This window comes from Capricornis sumatraensis, chromosome 19, assembly GCF_032405125.1.
Source record: "Capricornis sumatraensis isolate serow.1 chromosome 19, serow.2, whole genome shotgun sequence".
Classification (NCBI taxonomy): Eukaryota; Metazoa; Chordata; class Mammalia; order Artiodactyla; family Bovidae; genus Capricornis; species Capricornis sumatraensis.
This window is the reverse complement of record NC_091087.1, coordinates 37,945,789-37,965,106: the sequence shown is the minus strand read 5'-3', so window position 1 is coordinate 37,965,106 and position 19,318 is coordinate 37,945,789. Positions and strand designations below refer to the sequence as shown.

The window sequence follows — 19,318 nt, the reverse complement described above, 5'->3', positions numbered from 1 at the left end:
TATACCTGGGCAACAATGTGTCCTGCACCACCCTCAGGCCACCTGGGGAGAAGGGAGGCGGGGAGGGAGGGGCAGGCCTGGGTGCCCTGGATACACAGTCATTCGGTCCAGTCCTCTGGGATCGGGATGGGACAGAGGCTGACTCCTGCTTCCCTGAAGGCCCCCTGACCTCTGCTCAGAGCCAGGCTTCTGTGATCAGGACCCAGGGAGGAGTCAGACTTGGAGAGCCCTTGGAGAGCCACTAGCCTGATGGGAGAGGCAGATCCGACCAGGACTCGGCCCGCAGTGAGGCTTGGGCACTGAAGTCCTCAGTGAGGGGGTTGCCCTTGGGGCCTGAAGGGCGGGAGAGGGCGATGTGATGGAAGAAGGGTGTTCAAGGCAGAGTCACAGCCTGGGCAAAGGCACGGGGTGGCCAGGAATGCAGAGCTCTGGGAGCAGCTCAGGCTGGCCATGTCAAGGTGGCAAAGGCTGGCAAGCCCTTCTGGGGAGGGCCTTCCTTAGAGACCACGGTAAGGGCATCACCCTGTGGTCAAGGGGAGATATGGGAGGCTTTGAGCAGGTCAGATATGGGTTAAGAAGGGTGGTTCTGGGAAACTCTGGAACGTAGGGAAGTGGAAGTGGCCAGAGATCATGACTGTTGAAGGTCACTGAGCCTGAGCTTGAGCACAGGACTTGGGGAGGCAACAGGATGGTCCGTTCCCAGGGGAGGTGTGGGTGCTGGGGTCAGCCTGGAACCCTACTGCAACCCCAGCGTGGGTTTGGGAGTCAGACCGTGGGTGGGGATCCCTGCTCTGCCAGCTGTGGCTTAGCCTTTCTGAGCATCATAGAGTGAGTGATGGCACAATATGGAAGGTGGTTCAGTGTGAGGTCACACAAGCAGATGGCACGCAGCCCACCTGGCACAGGAGGGTGCTCAGTAGACAGGAGCTGTGATCATTTTAACTCCTTCATGGGAAGGACAATGATCTGGGAGGCCGGGGCAGGGTAGACCCCTTCCCACCGAAGTCTCCCCTTCTGGTGGTCTGGGGGTTCCGACAGCTGAGCCTGTGTGGTGAACGTAAAGAGAGGGCCAGGCCGGAGCCACGCTGCCCGGTCACACTTCCTGAAGGGCGTGGTTCCACCAGGGGCCAGGGCTCTCATCCCTGTCACAAAGCAACCAGGCTAAGAAGAGACTGAACTCACAGACCAACTGCCTTTCCTTCCCTTGTCTGTTCCTTCTTTTCTTCTTCCAAGAAGGAAGAGAGACAACTTATTCCTGAATCATAGGCACCATGGGTAAAAAGAGAGGCGTGTGTGTGTTAGTTGCTTCAGTCGTGTCTGACTCTTTGGACCCTGTGGACTGCAGCCCACCAGGCTCCTCTGTCCATGGGATTCTCCAGGCAAGAATACTGGAGTGGGTTCCCATTTCCTCCTCCAGGGGATCTTTCCAACCCAGGGATCCAACCAAGGTCTCCTGCATTGCAGGCAGATTCTTTACCATCTGAGCTAAAAAAAAAAAAAAAAAAAAAAAACCCAGTGCAGCAAAAAGACAGAACCATGTAGTCTGTGGGAGAAAAGAAACCAGATAAAGGAACTCTATCCAAAATAGCCATCGAAATTTAAGTGCTTTTTTCTTCAGATGCAGTAAACCCACTTCTAGAAATCCATCCTTAGGAAAGCCTAGAACTGGGCTGAAAGCTGGAAATCATTTGAGTATCTTTCAGTGGGGAGGCTGTTATGATATGTACATTATGTTATGAAATTGATATGGCCAATGGGATAATATGTAGCCACACACACACAATGAGGGAGAGAAAGAGAGATTTTTTTTAAGTTAAAATCTTTTGTTTTACTAGATTTTTAAAATTTAATATTAATTTATTTGGCTGCACTGGGTCTTAGTTGCAGCCCTTGGGATATTTCATTGTGATAGACGGACTCCCTAGCTGTGGCTCGCCAGATTAGTTGCTCTGCAGTACATGGGATCTTAGTTCCCTGACCAATGATTGATCCCAAATCCTCTGCATTGCAAAGCAGATTCTTAACCACTAGACCACCAGGGAAGTCCTGAGAGATAGATATTAATGTCACAAAAGCTAAAGATGGGTGATTTGGATAATGATAATGTTTGATTGGGTCCATATAACATTTTTTTAAAGTGTGAGCAACATTAAAAAAATCAAGTGATCGTACTTAAACACCCAGATTTCAGGTAGCTCTTGGTTTCCATTCCTCCTGGGCACCAGATCCTAGAGCCAAGGAGCAGCTGCCCCCTTTAGAGGCTTGTATCCCCCTGCCAGTCTCTGCTACTCCCTGTTACCTCCCTGGCCCTGAGTCTGGGGTGGGGACAATGGTCCCTGCCCTTGTATTACAGCATCCCTTAGCGAAATATTGCACTATTCTCTGTCTTTGTCAAAAACAGAGAAACAAAAGGCGGACTACAGGAGCCACGTGTCTCAAAGAAAATGAGAGGGAGCCTATTTCTTTGTGAAAAGCAAGACTGCTTCTGAGTTTCACTTGCAAATCCTGGGGCAATTCATTTATTTATTGTTTAGTATTGTACATTATTTATTATTGATGTTGATACATTACCTACCTGCCCCCATGGGGTCGCACAGAGTCGGACACGATTGAAGTGACTTAGCAGCAGCAGCAGCACTCTTGATTAATACAATAGTAACATGATTCTTTTTTTCCCCCTTTGGTTAAAAAGACAACAGCCACAAAATTAAAACGAATTCCTTGTGCATATATTTGTATACACAGTGCGTGCGTGCGTGCGTGCTAATCACTTCAGTCGTGTCCGACTCTGTGCGACCCCATGGACTGCAGCTGCCAGGCTCCTCTATCCATGGGATTCTCCAGGCAAGAATACTGGAGTGGGTTGCCATTCTCTTCTCCAGGGGGATCTTCCCGACCCCGGGATCGAACCCACGTCTCTTAGGTCTCCTGCATTGGGAGGTGGGTTCTTTACCACTAGCGTCAGCTAGGAAGCCCCTGTATACGCGGACACACACCAAATGACAACAGTGATTACCTAGACTTAAGGAAGACCTATCCATTTTTACATTATGTACTTCTAATGTTTCCTGTTTCTTAGAACAAACATATAGTTTTGTAATTTCTTTTAAAAAAGGTTATACCTAAAAAGTGATAAGTGAAAACTCTTGGCTGAGGGAAGCTTTCACAAGCGGTTGTAAGACTTATCTCTCATTATCTCGGCAAGCCTGGGGGAGCAGGTAAATGTAGTGGAACCTGAGCAACTAGAACACCCACAGGAAAACACACCTTTTCTGTCCTAAGCACCAGGAAGAACCTGTACTAGGGACGGGAAGACAGCTGCCAGCTACCGGAAAGTGACTGCCAGACACTGGGCACTCCGGTTGGCCTACCTTACAGAATTCTCGTGCCAATTTGAGGGGTGGTGTTAGCATTCTTCCTCCTTTTTTCTTTTTTCTTTTTTTCTGGCTGTATCTCATGTCTTGTGGGATTCTTGACCAGGGACCAAACCAGGGCCCTTGGCAATGAAAGTGCAGAGTCCTAACCACTAGACCACCAGGGAATTTCATTTCCTCCCATCCTTCCATTTTTAAAAGCGGTTTTATTCAGGTGTACATTATATGCCATTGAATTTTCCCTTTGTAAATGCAATGATTTTTCACTTTTTCATTGAAAAAAAGTCACCTTTTCAATGATTTTTAGCGAATTTGCAAATGTACCAGCTTCATTGAAATTCAAATTTTAGAACATTGCCATCACCCCAAAAAGACCTTGATGCAAATTTGTGGTCACTCCTCATTCCCAAGTCCCACTCATCTGCTTTCTACCACTCATCTGCTTTCTATCATTTCCACCTTTTCTGGACATATCATATAAATGCAATCAGACAATATGTGGTCCTTTTGGCTTCTTTCGCCACATATGTTTTGAGTTTCATTCATGGTGTTGCCTGTATCAGCACTTTGTTCCTTTGTAGAGCCAAATAGTGTTCTCCTGTATGGAGAGGCCATAGTTCACTCACCAGTTGATGGACATTTGTTGTTTCTACCTCTTGACTGCTGTAACTCATGCTGCTGTGAATGTTCCTGTACAAGTCTTTGTGGGGTATGTGCTTTCATTTCTCATGGGTAGATACCTAAGAATGGAATTGCTGGGTTGTATAGTAGCTTTACGTTTAACTTTTTCAGAAGCTGCCTAACTGTCTGCCAACATGGCTGCACCATTTTCTATTCCTCCCACCTGTACGAGGCTCTGGTCTCTCCTGCCAGCCCTTTGCGCTTGGAAAGCATCCAAATGGAGCTGGGAGGAGAAAGACTTGCCAAAGTCACGCAACAGGGAGCGGCAGATGGGAATTTGAACCCAGGTTGACCTGACTCTACAGGCTGTCTTTACCCTGGTCTGCTCATGTGAGCGGACTTGCACAAAGTGCAGGGGTTGGAGACTGTAAAGAGGTTGATCTCTGGGGTCTGCCAGGCTGGGGTTCCAGCAAGAAGAACCTGGAAGAAGGGACTTGGAGAAGTCTAAGGAGCAATTGGAGAGGCCTCCTCAGCAGGCGCTGACTCAAACCTCCACTAGGGGCCGCGGGGATCCAGCAGCAGCTGGTGATGGGCCTCTGTCAGAGAAGGCAGCCATGGATGCCAGCCAGCCTGGTCTTGGCCTTCAACAGTACACAGTGCCTGGCACTGGGTGACCTTCTCTCTGCCACAGCCTGCAGATCCAAGCAGCCATGCCCCTGCCCTAGACATTCTGTTTTCCTATTTGGGCCTGGATATGTCCCCTTTTAACGGCTTCTCTGATGGCGCAGTGGGTAAAGAATCCATCTGCAGTGCAGGAGACACAGGAGACGCGGGTTCAATCCCTGGGTCAGGAAGGTTGCCTGGAGGAGGAAATGGCAACCCACTCCAGTATTCTTTCCTGGAGAATTCCATGCACAAAGGAGCCTGGCGGGCTACAGCCCAAAGGGTCCCAAAGATTCAGACGCGATGGAGCAAATAAGCACGCACGCCCCCTTCTCCCCGATCCTTGGCCTCCATGGGAGGAAGGATGGGCTCTAATGTCCCAGCCCCAGGGCCTCCACCTCTTTCTGCCAACTTCAGGGTTCACATGAAACCCTAGAGTATTGAAGGAAGAGACAAGGTCCATCTGCTGGCTGCCTCAGAAGCGTCTGTCATACAGCTCACTGTTGGTCTTGCCTCAAGATGGATGTCCAAGGAAGTGGGACCTCTCCATCTCACAGCGGGTTGGCCAGCAGGTGGCGCAGTAGCCCTTGTGGTCCTCACTCCCTCACCCATGACTCACCTTCCTAGAATGACTGCTCTGGCCCCAGAAGGCAGCCCCATGGACAAGTGTCTAGACCACCCATTCCCTTTGCAAATGATCTGGGGAAAGGGAGGAAGAACAAGGTGTGCATTTATTAGGCACCAACTACATGCGGAAGCTCTCATTCTTTTGAACCTCATAACATCCCTGGGAACTGAATCCTCAGCTTTCCCCTGAGAAAACAGACTCAGAGGTCAAATAGCTCACCCCACATCTCACGGACTAGATGGTAAAGCTCTGTTTCATCTATTGCACTCAGTAAACTTAACGGGTAGATGGTGCCTGGGAAAGTGTCAGGCATGCCTTTCCCACTGTGTGACATGGGGAAAATAACTGAGCCTCGCTGAGCTGCAGCTGCCCTATCTGTAAAAGGGGGCTACCAGACCCATGTTGTGCAGATGAGATTAGATCCCCACTTGAGGGTTTCGCATGGGGCCTGGTCCTGGCAGGGATAAGCAAAGAGATGGTTAGATGATTTCATGGGACTGGGAAATTTTCCAGGCTAGTGATCAGAGCCTGCTGGTTTCCAGTCTCCTCTAGCCCCCTGGAAGTGTTGCTGTTTTTGATGTTTTGGTATTCTGCCATTTGGGTCTGTCCCCAACCGCTTCTCAGGAGACAGAGGAAGGGTAGAAACCCCAGAGGATCTGAGAGTCCTGCTCTTCTAACCCCCACATCCACTGCTGACTGCCCAGCCTCAGGGGGCAAATTCCAGCTGGCATGATGGACCTTAGCAGAAAAATGTCTAGGGTCCCCAAAGCCTCCTGCCCTCGCTCTTCACTGCTGCCTCCCTAGAGCCTTGCCCATCCTTCAAGGCCGTCAGGCGTCCCCCTCTAGGCAGCCTCCTCACGAGTGTGCCAGCCCTCGTGGCTCAGTGCTCAAGGCATTGTGGGAACCAGAGGCCTGGGCACTCTGCCCAGGAAAGGAGCAGGGATCCCCTGGGGACAAGCCCTGGCTGGCACGATGCAAGCTGTGGTCTCCCTGCAGAGGAGGCGCTATGGACGACTCGGGCCGACGGGCGCGTCCGCCTGCGCATAGACCCCATCTGCTCGCAGACTCCCCGCACTATTCATGAGATGTTCTCCGCGACTCTGGACAAGTATGGGGACCTCAGTGCTATGGGCTTCAAGCGGCAGGGCACATGGGAACACATCTCCTACACCCAGTACTATCTGCTGGCCCGCAAAGCCGCCAAGGGCTTCTTGAAGGTGAGGAAGCCGCCCAAGGCCTGACCTCTCCACTCCCCAGCCCTGCCCTCAGTTCTGGCCTTCACAGACTTCCTTCCGATACCCCACTGGGCAAGCCCTTAGACAGGATCACTGTGCAACTGTCCCGTTCATTGAGCTAATGGTCCATTCTGGCCTGGGGCTGAGGGTTTACCTTCATTGGACCCTTACTATGTGGCAGGATGTGGCACGAGCTTCTCATTTGTCGTCCCGCTCGAGGGGGGCTGGGAAGCCTGGTGCACTGGGCTGAGGGGTGGGCTCCCTGGGAAGGCCTGGGAGGGTTAGCAAGGGCTGTTGAGTGGCTGGTCCCCCAGGGCACACTCTGACCCTGGGAGGTGGTCCCTGAGGTGGGCCGGCAGAGTCCCCTACTGTCTGGGAGGGGGGTTTGGTGAGAATGAGAGGCCCCTTTCCTGCTGGTTGACCCGGCCTGTCTACCTTTGGCCTGGAGCTCGGCCTGGAGCGGGCCCACGGCGTGGCCATCCTCGCCTTCAACTCCCCGGAGTGGTTCTTCTCAGCAGTGGGCGCAGTCTTCGCAGGGTGAGTGGCTGAGGGAGGGGCAGAGTCTCCAGTGGGTTGGAGGGAGGCAGAGAGTGAAGAGAGGGTTGTTATCTCTTTTTAGGGGCCCCCAACCCCTCCCCAACATCCCATCTCTTCCCTGGGGCCCTCTCCAGACCCGCTTTTGTCCCCTTCTGCTCAGGGCAGCTGTGTTGAGCTGCCTGGCCGGCCATGGGAGCTCTCTGGGGCCAGGGGCCGTGGGTATGTCGGGCAGGGGTCGGGGCTGAGGGGGTGGGCTGCTGTACCCGCCCAGACACGCATCCTCCTGGGTCTCTGACAGTGGCATCGTCACCGGCATCTACACGACCAGCTCCCCTGAGGCCTGCCAGTATATCGCCTGTGACTGCCGCGCCAACGTCATCGTGGTCGACACACAGAAGCAGCTGGAAAAGATCCTGAAGGTTTGGGGGAAAGGGGGAAGCAGCCACGGGGGTCAGGCTAGGCATCCTCACAGACCTCCACCTTCCCTGCCAGAGTCACCCACCATCCTCAACAGCAACCCCCCCCGGCACATGCACACATCAGCACAGCAGGGCAATGGCCACTGATTCATTTGTCGGGTCTGAAAACTGAGGCCCAGGAAGCTCAAGGAACATACCCCTCATCCCCCTCAGCCAGCCCATGGCCCTCCATGGTTTTCCCTTCAGGGAAGGGTTGAGTGCCCTGAGGGTGGTTCAGGGCACTGACACGTGAGCACTCACGTCCGAGTCTTGGTGGGGAATGGGGATACAAGCTGCCACAGGGTGGGGCTTGGGCCAAGCCAGAGCAAGTGCTGCAGTGTCTCCTAGAGACCCTAGGGCACAGTAGGAGCTCAAAAGTGCCTCTTGGGGCAGCTGGCACCTTTCTGGAGCACTGATGCCTCCTGGTCCATTTAAGGCCCCTTCCTGACTGACCCTGTCGCATAAGCACCATGCTGGCATTCGGTGGCCTGAGGACACCTTTGTGCCCCAGCTGTACCCAACAGCCTGCAAGGCCCTCTGTGGCTCCTGGCATCTCAGAGAGGCTTCCTCCGGGTTGACTTGGCCCTGGTTCTGGAGCTGTCACCTGGACCTCAGTGCCCCCCTGCACCTGAGGCCAGGAGAAGTGGTCTCCAACCTCCTGGGACAGTGGGACCTGGAGCCCCGGACTGGTCAGATTAGATGGCCTCCCTCAGTTCAAGTGGAGAAGGCCTTTTCTGTCTCCACTCCTTTGAACCCCGTGTTTCCAGGGTTCCCTCATTGTGGGTGCCTCTGTTCTATCTGACTCGGATCAATGCTTGAGTTGGGGAGAGGAGGTCTGGGTGCAGAGGAGGGGGTCTGGAGTGAACTGCTCTGAGAGGCTGTGGTGAACCTGGGCCGTGCTTAGCACCCCTTTCCTTGCCCTCCCCAGGCACTCAGGCCCTTCACTTAACAGAATGTCCCAAGTCACTTCAGTTGTGTCCGACTCTCTGCGACACTATGGATTGTAGCCTGCTGGGCTCCTCTGTCCACAGGAATTCTCCAGGCCAGAATACTAGAGCGGGTAGCCTTTCCCTTCTCCGGGGGATCTTCCCAACCCAGGAATCAAACCGGGATCTCCTGCGTTGCAGGCGGATTCTTTACCAGCTGAGCCACAAGGGAAGCCCTCACTTAATAGAAAGGTGACAAATATTTAGAGAATAGTGCACAGCAGGGGTGTCCCAGGCCCCTAGGACTCAGTGGGTCCCTGATTCACTCAGGTTTAGATTCTTCGTAGATGCCAGAGGCCCCTGACCCAAGTTCCCCCCAAGGCCAGCTTTCCCAGAGACCCTAGTGTTTAAGATTCCTTGAGAACCAAGCTGGCAGGAGCCTCAGCTGCTAAGTAGCGACGGTTAATTCGCCTCCTCAGCCTCGCCCGAGGGAGTCACACGCCCCTCCACGTGGGCACTCAGATTGGGGAGGGTGGTAGAGCCATAAAAACGCCCCATAGGGGTTTCCCTGGTGGCCCAGTGGTTAAGACTCCACGCTTCCAGTGCAGGGGGCGCAGGTTTGATCTTTGGTTGAGGAACAAAGACCTCACATGCTGCATGGCCAAAAAAAGAATTTTTTGAATTAAAAAAGCCCCCCCAATAGATTTTGCCCCCTCCCTCAGGGAGACAACCCCCTCTGCATAGATGGTTGATCTGATCCAAATGCCCTTCCCCTGCCCCGTTTACCACTGAAGAAACTGAGGCCCAGGCTTATTGAATCAGAAATGTCCGCCCTAGGTAATCGCTTAAAATTTGTGTTCTGGAACTTTCCAGACAAACATAAGTAGAGAGAAGAGTATAGTGGAACTTCATAGAGTGATCATCCAGATTTAATAATCATCAATGGTTTTTCATCACACCCATCAGTAGGAAGTATTTGAAGGCAAATCTCTGATATCACAGCATTTTACCCCCTAAATAGCTCAATATTTATAAAATATAAAACAGTTTCTTCATCACAGCAACTTTACCACCTTTATTTACACTAGTCAAAGAATTCTTTCCTATCATCTAATACCGACAATGTGTTTTTCCAGGCAATTGGTTCTAATCAAGATCTAAACCAGGCCCATGTGTTGCGTTTGGTGGTGTCTCTTAAGAGTCTTTTAATTCAAAACAGAGCCCCCACCTTTTGTCCTGTACCATAGACCAGTGCGGTCCAGGACCAGTCACATCACCTGGGAACTTAGTTTCAGAACCCACCCAGACCTACGGATTCTAAACAACAGGGTGTGGGGCCCGCGCCTCCTGGTGATTCTGACACAGGCTCAAGTGGAGAGTCTCTGTCATAGACATGCTGCAGAAACTAGGTCAGCCGTCCTGAGCTGTTGTGTAGCTTGTCCCTGTAACCTCCACACTTCCTGTTAGATCACAAGCGTCGATGCCCTTCAGATTAGATGCTAATTGGCAAAAACACCCCATAGGTGGTGCTGTGTACTTCCCATTGCACAGCTTCAAGAGGCACGTGATGTCGGGTAGTACTACTTATACTGACGCTGAGCTTCATTCCCTGGATTCGGGGGGCCACCTGATCATCCACTGCGACGTTCCCCATCACTCTCTACTGATGAACTTTGCCTGAATTAATTATTATTGAATACATGAGCCATGGGAAAACACTGGTTTTCTAATTCATCAGCTAGGATTCTTTTCCAAAGAAAGAACTTTCTCTCATCACCTGGGGCTCTTTGCTACCTGAAACACCCTGTTTGTACAAAGTAGATGTGGTAGATAAAAAACTGGCCTATGTTGGTGACTGTTCCATGCATAGTTGAATGAATGGGCGTTCTTCAGTTTGTTGGGTAGAATAAAACTTCTAGAAATGTTAATAATGTCAACTTGATTGATATGTTGTTTAACTCATCTATATCCCTGTTAATTTTCTATCTGTTTGTTCTATTGCTGACAAATACTGTGGGTTGAAATCTCAATTATTATTGTGGATTATTTATTTATCCTTTTAAATCTGGTTTTGCTTTGTGTATTATGAAACTGTATCGTGTATGCACATAGTTATGTTGTTATGTCATCTGGATGACTTAACCCCTCTATCATTAAGAAATGTCCCTCTTTACCTCTGAGAACCATTCTTCCAAAGCTACTTTGTCTTATATTAATATAGCCACTGCAGATTTCTTCTGATCAATGTTTGCATGGTATATATTTTTGCATTGTTTCTCTTTTAACCCACATATGTCCTTATATTTAAAGCAAGTCTCTTTAGACAGCATATAGTTGAGTTATACATTTTATCTAGTCAGACAAAATTGTCTATAAAACTACCACTTGGTTCTTTCCTATTTGTTCTTTGATCCCATCCATCCCTTGATCCTTTTCTCCTCTCTCATGATTTCTTTTGATTGGAGTTTTTTGTTTTTGTTTTATTTTTGAGTATTCCATTCTATGGGTTTCTCTGGTGGCTCAAAATTCTTCAAGCCAGGCTTCAACAGTACGTGAACCATGAACTTCCAGATGTTCAAGCTGGATTTAGAAAAGGCAAAGGAACCAGAGATCAAATTATTAACATCTGTTGGATCATGGAAAAAGCAGGAGAGTTCCAGAAAAACATCTATTTCTGCTTTATTGACTATGTCAAAGCCTTTGACTGTGTGGATCACAATCAACTGTGGAAAATTCTGAAAGAGATGGGAATACCAGACCACCTGACCTGCCTCTTGAGAAACCTGTATGCAGGTCAGGAAGCAGCAGTTAGAACTGGACCTGGAACAACAGACTGGTTCCAAACTGGGAAAGAAGTACATCAAGGCTGTATATTGTCACCCTGCTTATTTAACTTCTATGCAGAGTACATCATGAGAAATGCTGGGCTGGAGGAAGCATAAGCTGGAATCAAGATTGATGGGAGAAGTATCAATCACCTCAGATATGCAGATGACACCACCCTTATGGCAGAAAGTGAGGAGGAACTAAAAAGCCTCTTGATGAAAGTGAAAGAGGAGAGTGAAAAAGTTGGCTTAAAATTCAGCATTCAGGAAACTAACATCATGGCATCTGGTCCCATCACTTCATGGCAAAAAATGGGGAAACAGTGAACACAGTGAGAGACTTTATTTTTCTGGGCTCCAAAATCACTGCAGATGGTGATTGCGGCCATGAAGTTAAAAGACACTTGCTCCTTGAAAGAAAAGTTATGACCAACCTAGACAGCATACTAAAAACTGAGAGATTACTTTGCCAACAAAGGTCCATTTGGTCATGTATGGATGTGAGAGTTGGACTATAAAGAAAACTGAGCACTGAAGAACTGATGCTTTTGAACTGTGGTGTTGGAGAAGACTCTTGAGAGTCCCTTGGACTGCAAGGAGAGCCAACCAGTCCATCCTAAGGGAGATCAGTCCTGAATATTCACTGGAAGGACTGATGCTGAAGCTGAAACTCCAATACTTTGGCCACCTGCTGACTCATTTGAAGAGACCCTGATGCTGGGAAAGATTGAGGGCAGGAGGAGAAGGGAATGACAGAGGATGAGATGGTTGGATGGCATCACCAACTCGATGGACATGAGTCTGAGTAAACTCTGGGAATTGGTGATGGACAGGGAGGCCTGGCGTGCTGCAGTCCATGGGGCTGCAAAGAGTCTGACACGACTGAATGACTGGCGGCTCAGATGATAAAGAATTTGCCTGCAATGCAACAGATGTGGGTTCAATCCCTGGGTGGGGAAGATCCCCTGGAGAAGGGAATGGCAACCCACTCCAGCATTCTTTTCAGAAAAATTCCATGGACAGAGGAGCCTGGTGGGCTATAGTCTATGGGATCATAGAGAATGGGACATGACTGAGTGGCTGACACTTTCCTTTTCATTCCATTCTATCTACTGGCTTCTCAGCTCTCCCTCTAGTGTTTGCTCTAGGGCTTACAATATGCACCTTTAACTCACCACAGTCTACTTTCAAATACGATTAGAATGTAATATTGTACTACTTTGCATGTAACATATGAATCTTACAACAGTGTACTTGCATCCCTTTTCCATACTTTGTGCTATCGTCATTCATGCTTAACTTCTGTGTAAGTTATAACTCCTGCAATGTAGTATTTTATTTACTTACTTATTTATTTATTTGGCTATGTCAGATCTTGTCAGATCACATGGACCACAGCCATGCCGTGTGGGGCCACGCAAGACGGACAGGTCATGGTGGAGAGGCCTGACAGAATGTGGTCCACTGGAGAAGGGAATGGCAAAGCACTTCAGTATTCTTGCCTTGAGAACCCCATGAACAGTATGAAAAGGCAAAATGATAGGATACTGAAAGAGGAACTCCCCAGGTCGGTAAGTGCCCAGTATGCTACTGGAGATCAGTGGAGAAATAACTCCAAAAAGAATGAAGGGATGGAGCCAAAGCAAAAACAATACCCAGCTGTGGATGTGACTGGTGATAGAAGCAAGGTCCAATGCTGTAAAGAGCAATATTGCATAGGAACCTGGAATGTCAGGTCCATGAATCAAGGCAAATTGGAAGTGGTCAAACAAGAGATGGCAGAATGAATGTCGACATTCTAGGAATCAGCGAACTAAAATGGACTGGAATGGGTGAATTTAACTCAGATGACTATTATATTTACTACTGCGGGCAGGAATCCCTTAGAAGAAATGGTGTAGCCATCATGGTCAACAAAAGAGTCCGAAATGCAGTATTTGGATGCAATCTCAAAAACAACAGAATGATCTCTGTTGGTTTCCAAGGCAAACCATTCAATATCACAGTAATCCAAGCCTATGCCCCAACCAGTAATGCTGAAAAAGCTGAAGTTGAATGGTTCTATGAAGACCTACAAGACCTTTTAGAACTAACACCCAAAAAAGATGCCCTTTTCATTATAGGGGACTGGAATGCAAAAGTAGGAAGTCAAGAAACACCTGGAGTAACAGGCAAATTGCCCTTGGAGTACGGAATGAAGCAGGGCAGAGGCTAATAGACTTTTGCCAAGAGAACTCACTGGTCATAGAAAACACCCTCTCCAACAACACAAGAGAAGACTCTACACATGGTCATCAACAGATGGTCAACATCAAAATCAGATTGATTATATTCTTTGCAGCCAAAGATGGAGAAGTTCTATACAGTCAACAAAAACAAGACTAGGAGCGGACTGTGGCTCAGATCATGAACTTCTTATTGCCAAATTCAGACTTAAATTGAAGAAAGTAGGGAAAACCACTAGGCCATTCAGGTATGACCTAAATCAAATCCCTTATGATTATACAGTGGAAGTGAGAAATAAATTTAAGGGCCTAGATCTGATAGATAGAGTGCCTGATGAACTATGGACGGAGGTTCGTGACATTGTACAGGACACAGGGATCAAGACCATCCCCATGGAAAAGAAATGCAAAAAAGCAAAATGGCTGTCTGAGGAGGCCTTAAAATAGCTGTGCAAAAAAGAGAAGTGAAAAGCAAAGGAGAAAAGGAAAGATATAAGCATCTGAATGCAGAGTTCCAAAGAATGCAAGGAGAGATAAGAAAGCCTTCCTCAGAGATCAATGCAAAGAAATAGAGGAAAACAACAGAATGGGAAAGACTAGAGATCTCTTCAAGAAAATTAGAGATACCAAGGGAACATTTCATGCAAAGATGTGCTCGATAAAGGACAGAAATTGTATGGACCTAACAGAAGCCGAAGATATTAAGAAGAGGTGGCAAGAATACACAAAAGAACTGTACAAAAAAGATCTTCACGACCCAGATAATCACGATGGTGTGATCACTCACCTAGAGCCAGACATCCTGGAACGTGAAGTCAAGTGGGCCTTAGAAAGCATCACCACGAACAAAGCTAGTGGAGGTGATGAAATTCCAGTTGAGCTATTTCAAATCCTAAAAGATGATGCTGTGAAAGTACTATACTCAATATGCCAGCAAATGTGGAAAACTCAGCAGTGGCCACAGGACTGGAAAAGGTCCGTTTTCATTCCAATCCCAAAGAAAGGCAATGCAAAAGAATGTTCAAACTACCACACAATTGCACTCATCTCACATGCTAGTAAAGCAATGCTCAAAATTCTCCAAGCCAGGCTTCAGTAATACGTGAATGGTGAACTTCCATATGTTCAAGCTGGTTTTAGAAAAGGCAGAGGAACCAGAGATCAAATTGCCAGCATCCACTGGATCATGGAAAAAGCAAGAGAATTCCAGAAAAACATCTATTTCTGCCTTATTGACTAGGCCAAAGCCTTTGACTGTGTGGATCACAATAAACTGTGGAAAATTCTGAAAGAGATGGGCATACCAGACCACCTGACCTGCCTCTTGAGAAACCTATATGCAGGTCAGGAAGCAACAGTTAGAACTGGACATGGAACAACAGACTGGTTCCAAATAGGAAAAGGAGTATGTCAAGGCTGTATATTGTCACCCTGCTTATTTAACTTCTATGCAGAGTACATCATGAGAAACACTGGGCTGGAAGAAGCACAAGCTGGAACCAAGATTGCCAGGAGAAATATCAATAACTTCAGATATGCAGATGACAGCACCCTTATGGCAGAAAGTGAAGAAGAACTAAAAAGCCTCTTGATGAAAGTGAAAGTGGAGAGTGAAAAAGTTGGCTTGAAACTCAACATTCAGAAAACTAAGATCATGCCATCCAGTCCCATCACTTCATGGGAAATAGATGGGGAAACAGTGGACACAGTGAGAGACTATTTTTTTTGGGTCCAAAATCACTGCAGATGGTGATTGCAGCCATGAAATTAAAAGACGCTTACCCCTTGGAGGAAAAGTTATGACCAACCTAGATAGCATATTCAAAAGCAGAGACATTACTTTGCCAACAAAGGTCCACCTAGTCATGGCTATGGTTTTTCCAGTGGTCATGTATGGATGTGAGAGTCGGACTGTGAAGAAAGCTGAGCGCTAAAGAATTGATGCTTTTGATGCTTTTGAACTGTGGTGTTGGAGAAGACTCTTGAGAGTCCCTTGGACTGCAAGGAGATCCAATCAGTCCATTCTAAAGGAGATCAGTCCTGAGTGTTCATTGGAAAGACTGATGCTGAAGCTGAAACTCCAATACTTTGGCCACCTGATGCAAAGAGTTGACTCATTGGAAAAGACCCTGATGCTGGGAGGGATTGGGGGCAGGAGGAGAAAGGGACAACAGAGGATGAGATGGCTGGGTGGCATCACCGACTCGATGGACATGAGTGAGTGAACTGTGGGAGTTGGTGATGGACAGGGAGGCCTGGCATGCTGTGATTCATGGGGTTGCAAAGAGTCGGACACGACTGAGCGACTGAATTAAACTGTCAGATCTTAGTTGCAGCACTTGGGATCTTCAATCTCCACTGTGGCATGGGAGCTCAATTCTTAGTTTTGACATGTGGGATCTAGTTTCCTGACCAGGGATTAAACCTGGGCCCTGTGCACTGGGAGAACAGAGTCTTAGCCACTGGACCCAGCAGAGAAGTCACTGCAATGTAGTATTTAAATAGTCATGTATCATTCAAAAATTTTTTTAAAGAAATGGAAGATGTCTTTTTGTTTTACCCACATATGTGCCATTTCTGGCTCCCTTCATCCCTTCATGTCCTCCCCGAGTTTTCATCTGGTTCATCTTCCTTCCTCCCAAAGAACTTTCTTCAACATTTCTTGGAATACAAGTCCAAGGGCAATGCCTTCTGTCAGCTTCTCATTTTTGCCTTCATTTTTCAAAAGGTATTTTCATTTGGTTTAGAATTCAGGGTTGATGAGGTTTCTTTTTTTTCCCTTTTAGCTCTTTAAAGACTCCATTCCAATGTTTTCTACTTTGCACAGCTTCTGATAAATAGTCTATACTTTCTTATCTTTGTTCCTTTCCACATGGTATATCTTGTTTCTCTCACCTCTTTTAAGATTTTTTCCTTTATCACTGGTTTTCAGCAATTAGATTGTGTCTTGGGATGGTTTTTCTTTGTGATTATCCTGCTTGGGATTCACTGGGAGTCTTGAGCTGATGGATTTATAGTTTTAATCAAATTTAGAAATTTCTCGGGCTTTTTCAATTAAAAAATGTTTCCTGGGACTCCAATTACAGGTATGTTAGGTTTCTTGGTTTTCTCCCCCATGTTAATTTATTCCAGTTTTTTTCTCTTTCTCAACTTCGTTTTGAAACTTGTGTTTAATGAAGGCTTTCAGGGCAGGTTTACATAGCCTTTCCTCTAAGGCTAATTTAGCCCCATAACTAACACTTGTCACTTCTGAAGTCTGTATTTCATACCTCCTAAGGGCCCTTCACTCTGGCTGATGGAAACACAGATATCTCTGGCCCTGTACAAGCTCTTGTTTATCTTCCAGCCCCAGCTATTGATCTTCCTCCAGCATCTGTTCTTCCAGTTTCATAAAGTTTCACCTGTGCCTGTGCGGATTCAGCTCAGTTCAGTTGCTCAGTCATGTCCGACTCTTTGCGACCCCATGAATCGCAGCATGCCAGGCCTCCCTGTCCATCACCAACTCCCGGAGTTCACTCAGACTGACGTCCATCGAGTCCGTGATGCCATCCAGCCATCTCATCCTCTGTCATCCCCTTCTCCTCCTGCCCCCAATCCCTCCCAGCATCAGAGTCTTTTCCAATGAGTCAACTCTTCGGAAGAGGTGGCCAAAGTATTGGAGTTTCAGCTTCAGCACCAATCCTTCCGATGAACACCCAGGACTGATCTCCTTCAGAATGGACTTGTTGGATCTCCTTGCAGTCCAAGGGACTCTCAAGAGTCTTCTCCAGCACCACAGTTCAAAAGCATTGATTCTTCGGTGCTCAGCTTTCTTTACAGTCCAAGTCTCACATCCATACATGACCACTGGAAAAACCATAGCCTTGACTAGGCGGACCTTTGTTGGCAAAGTAATGTCTCTGCTTTTGAATATGCTATCTAGGTTGGTCATAACTTTCCTTCCAAGGAGTAAGCGTCTTTTAATTTCATGGCTGCAGTCCATATCCTGCCAAAGACTCAAGAAGACACCTAAAGAAGATTTGTCAAACTCTTTCTCTGCCAGTTCTCTCCTGTCTGGTATTCTATCTCACAAATTCTAGGCACCCCAGCTTTCCTGAACTCTGACCTCTGACACCTCAACTTAGTGAGATAACTGAGTTCTGATTTCCTCAACCCCTCCCTCCGTGCTTCTCTCTTCCATAGCTACACAGTCCTCTGCTCCGTTCAGCCAGGCCCCAGCTTGTCTGGCTTTCCTTTAATAGAAGTCATTCCCTGCCGCCTGTTTATTCCACCTTTGATGCTCCAAAGTTCTCATGATGGGAAATTGGGCGTTAAAGGTGGCAGGTGTCCTGCTGAGTAAAAGGTCAGAGCTGGGGACCAACAACCTTTGCCACAAGGCTCCTGCCAGGCTGGCAGACACCTGGGGATGGGGCTCTTCTTAAGAAGTGCCTTTTATTTTTAATGAAACCCCACTTATTTTCTCTGTCCACACAGATCTGGAAACACCTACCACATCTGAAGGCAGTAGTGATATATAGAGAAGCTCCTCCGACGCAGATGCCCAACGTGTACACAGTATGCGTAGAGAGGCCTGGGGGGCGGTGGGGGCCTGTGTGAGTCCACCCAGCTCACCAGGACTGCCCCCACTCTCCCACCTGGTGCAGATGGAGGAGGTCATGGAGCTCGGGAACGAGGTGACTGAGGAGGCCCTGGACATCATCATCAACGCCCAGAAGCCTAACCAGTGCTGTGCACTGGTCTACACGTCGGGCACTACTGGGAACCCCAAGGGTGTGATGCTGAGTCAGGACAATGTAGGACGGATGCCCAGATGTGTGGGGTGGGCTGAGGGTGGACCTGGGCAATGGCCTTGCCCCAGCAGCCCTCGAGGGGGCTCCTTCAGCCCCTCTGTTCAGGGATCTAAGTACGACGGCTCTTAAGTCTGTGGTCCTGACTGAGCCCAGCAAAGTGGAGGGGGATGGAAGGGCAAGGCCTGGCCCAGAGGGGTTCCTGCAGAGATGCCCAGGAAGGTGTTCAAAGAACACTCCAAAGAAGTACCCCAAGCCCCTAGGGTGGCTCCAGGTGTGGGCACTTCCAGAGCTGACTTGAAGATACTGCCTGGGGCCCATCTGCCCATCCTCCAGATCACATGGACGGCACGGTACAGCAGCCAGGCTGGTGACATCCAACCTTCGGAAATCCAGCAGGAGGTGGTGGTCAGCTACCTGCCGCTCAGCCACATCGCCGCCCAGATCTATGACCTGTGGACAGGCATCCAGTGGGGGGCCCAGGTCTGCTTTGCCGAGCCTGATGCTCTGAAGGTCGGTCTGCCTCTCTGCCTGTACGTGTGCCCATGTGTGTGCTTGTGTCTGTGGGCCCTGTGCGAGCATTTGTGAGCCTGCCGGTCCTCTGTGTGTTCACAGCCTAACTCAGATGACCAAACAAGAAGGGAACTCAATGATATTACGTAAAGCGAAGTTGAGTCAGAGTGGATCTGTGGGTCTGCAACACCAGCAAGGACAGGCCACCCTCAGTGTAAGGATGGTCATAGATGGCCACAGCCCTGCCCTACATCACGGTCCCATACTACACCTGTGCTTGGGCTCCTTCTTTTTACCGTGAGGAGCACATCCCCAGAAGCCCTCTAGCACTTCTTCCTCCCCCTACATTGGCCCAAATCATGTCCCACGTCCATTCCTCAACTAGTCACTGCTTGTGTGTGTGCATGCTAAGTTGCTTTAGTCATGTCTGACTCTTTGCGACCCTATGGACTGTAAACCACCAGGCTCCTCTGTCCATGGGATTCTCCAGGCAAGAACACTGGAGTGGGTTGCCATGCCCTCCTCC

General features: G+C 48.5%; 1 protein-coding gene across 1 annotated transcript in view; it reads left to right on the top strand.

The window, feature by feature from the left end:
* ACSBG1 (acyl-CoA synthetase bubblegum family member 1) overlaps positions 1–19,318 on the top strand; it is a 59,567-nt gene that overhangs the window by 34,090 nt on the left and 6,159 nt on the right. Inside the window, exons 3-8 of the mRNA XM_068991467.1 lie at positions 6,283–6,503; positions 6,970–7,058; positions 7,357–7,477; positions 17,966–18,046; positions 18,136–18,285; positions 18,616–18,792. Of these exons, the coding sequence (XP_068847568.1) occupies positions 6,283–6,503; positions 6,970–7,058; positions 7,357–7,477; positions 17,966–18,046; positions 18,136–18,285; positions 18,616–18,792 (839 nt within the window). The remainder of the gene's footprint in view (positions 1–6,282; positions 6,504–6,969; positions 7,059–7,356; positions 7,478–17,965; positions 18,047–18,135; positions 18,286–18,615; positions 18,793–19,318) is intronic.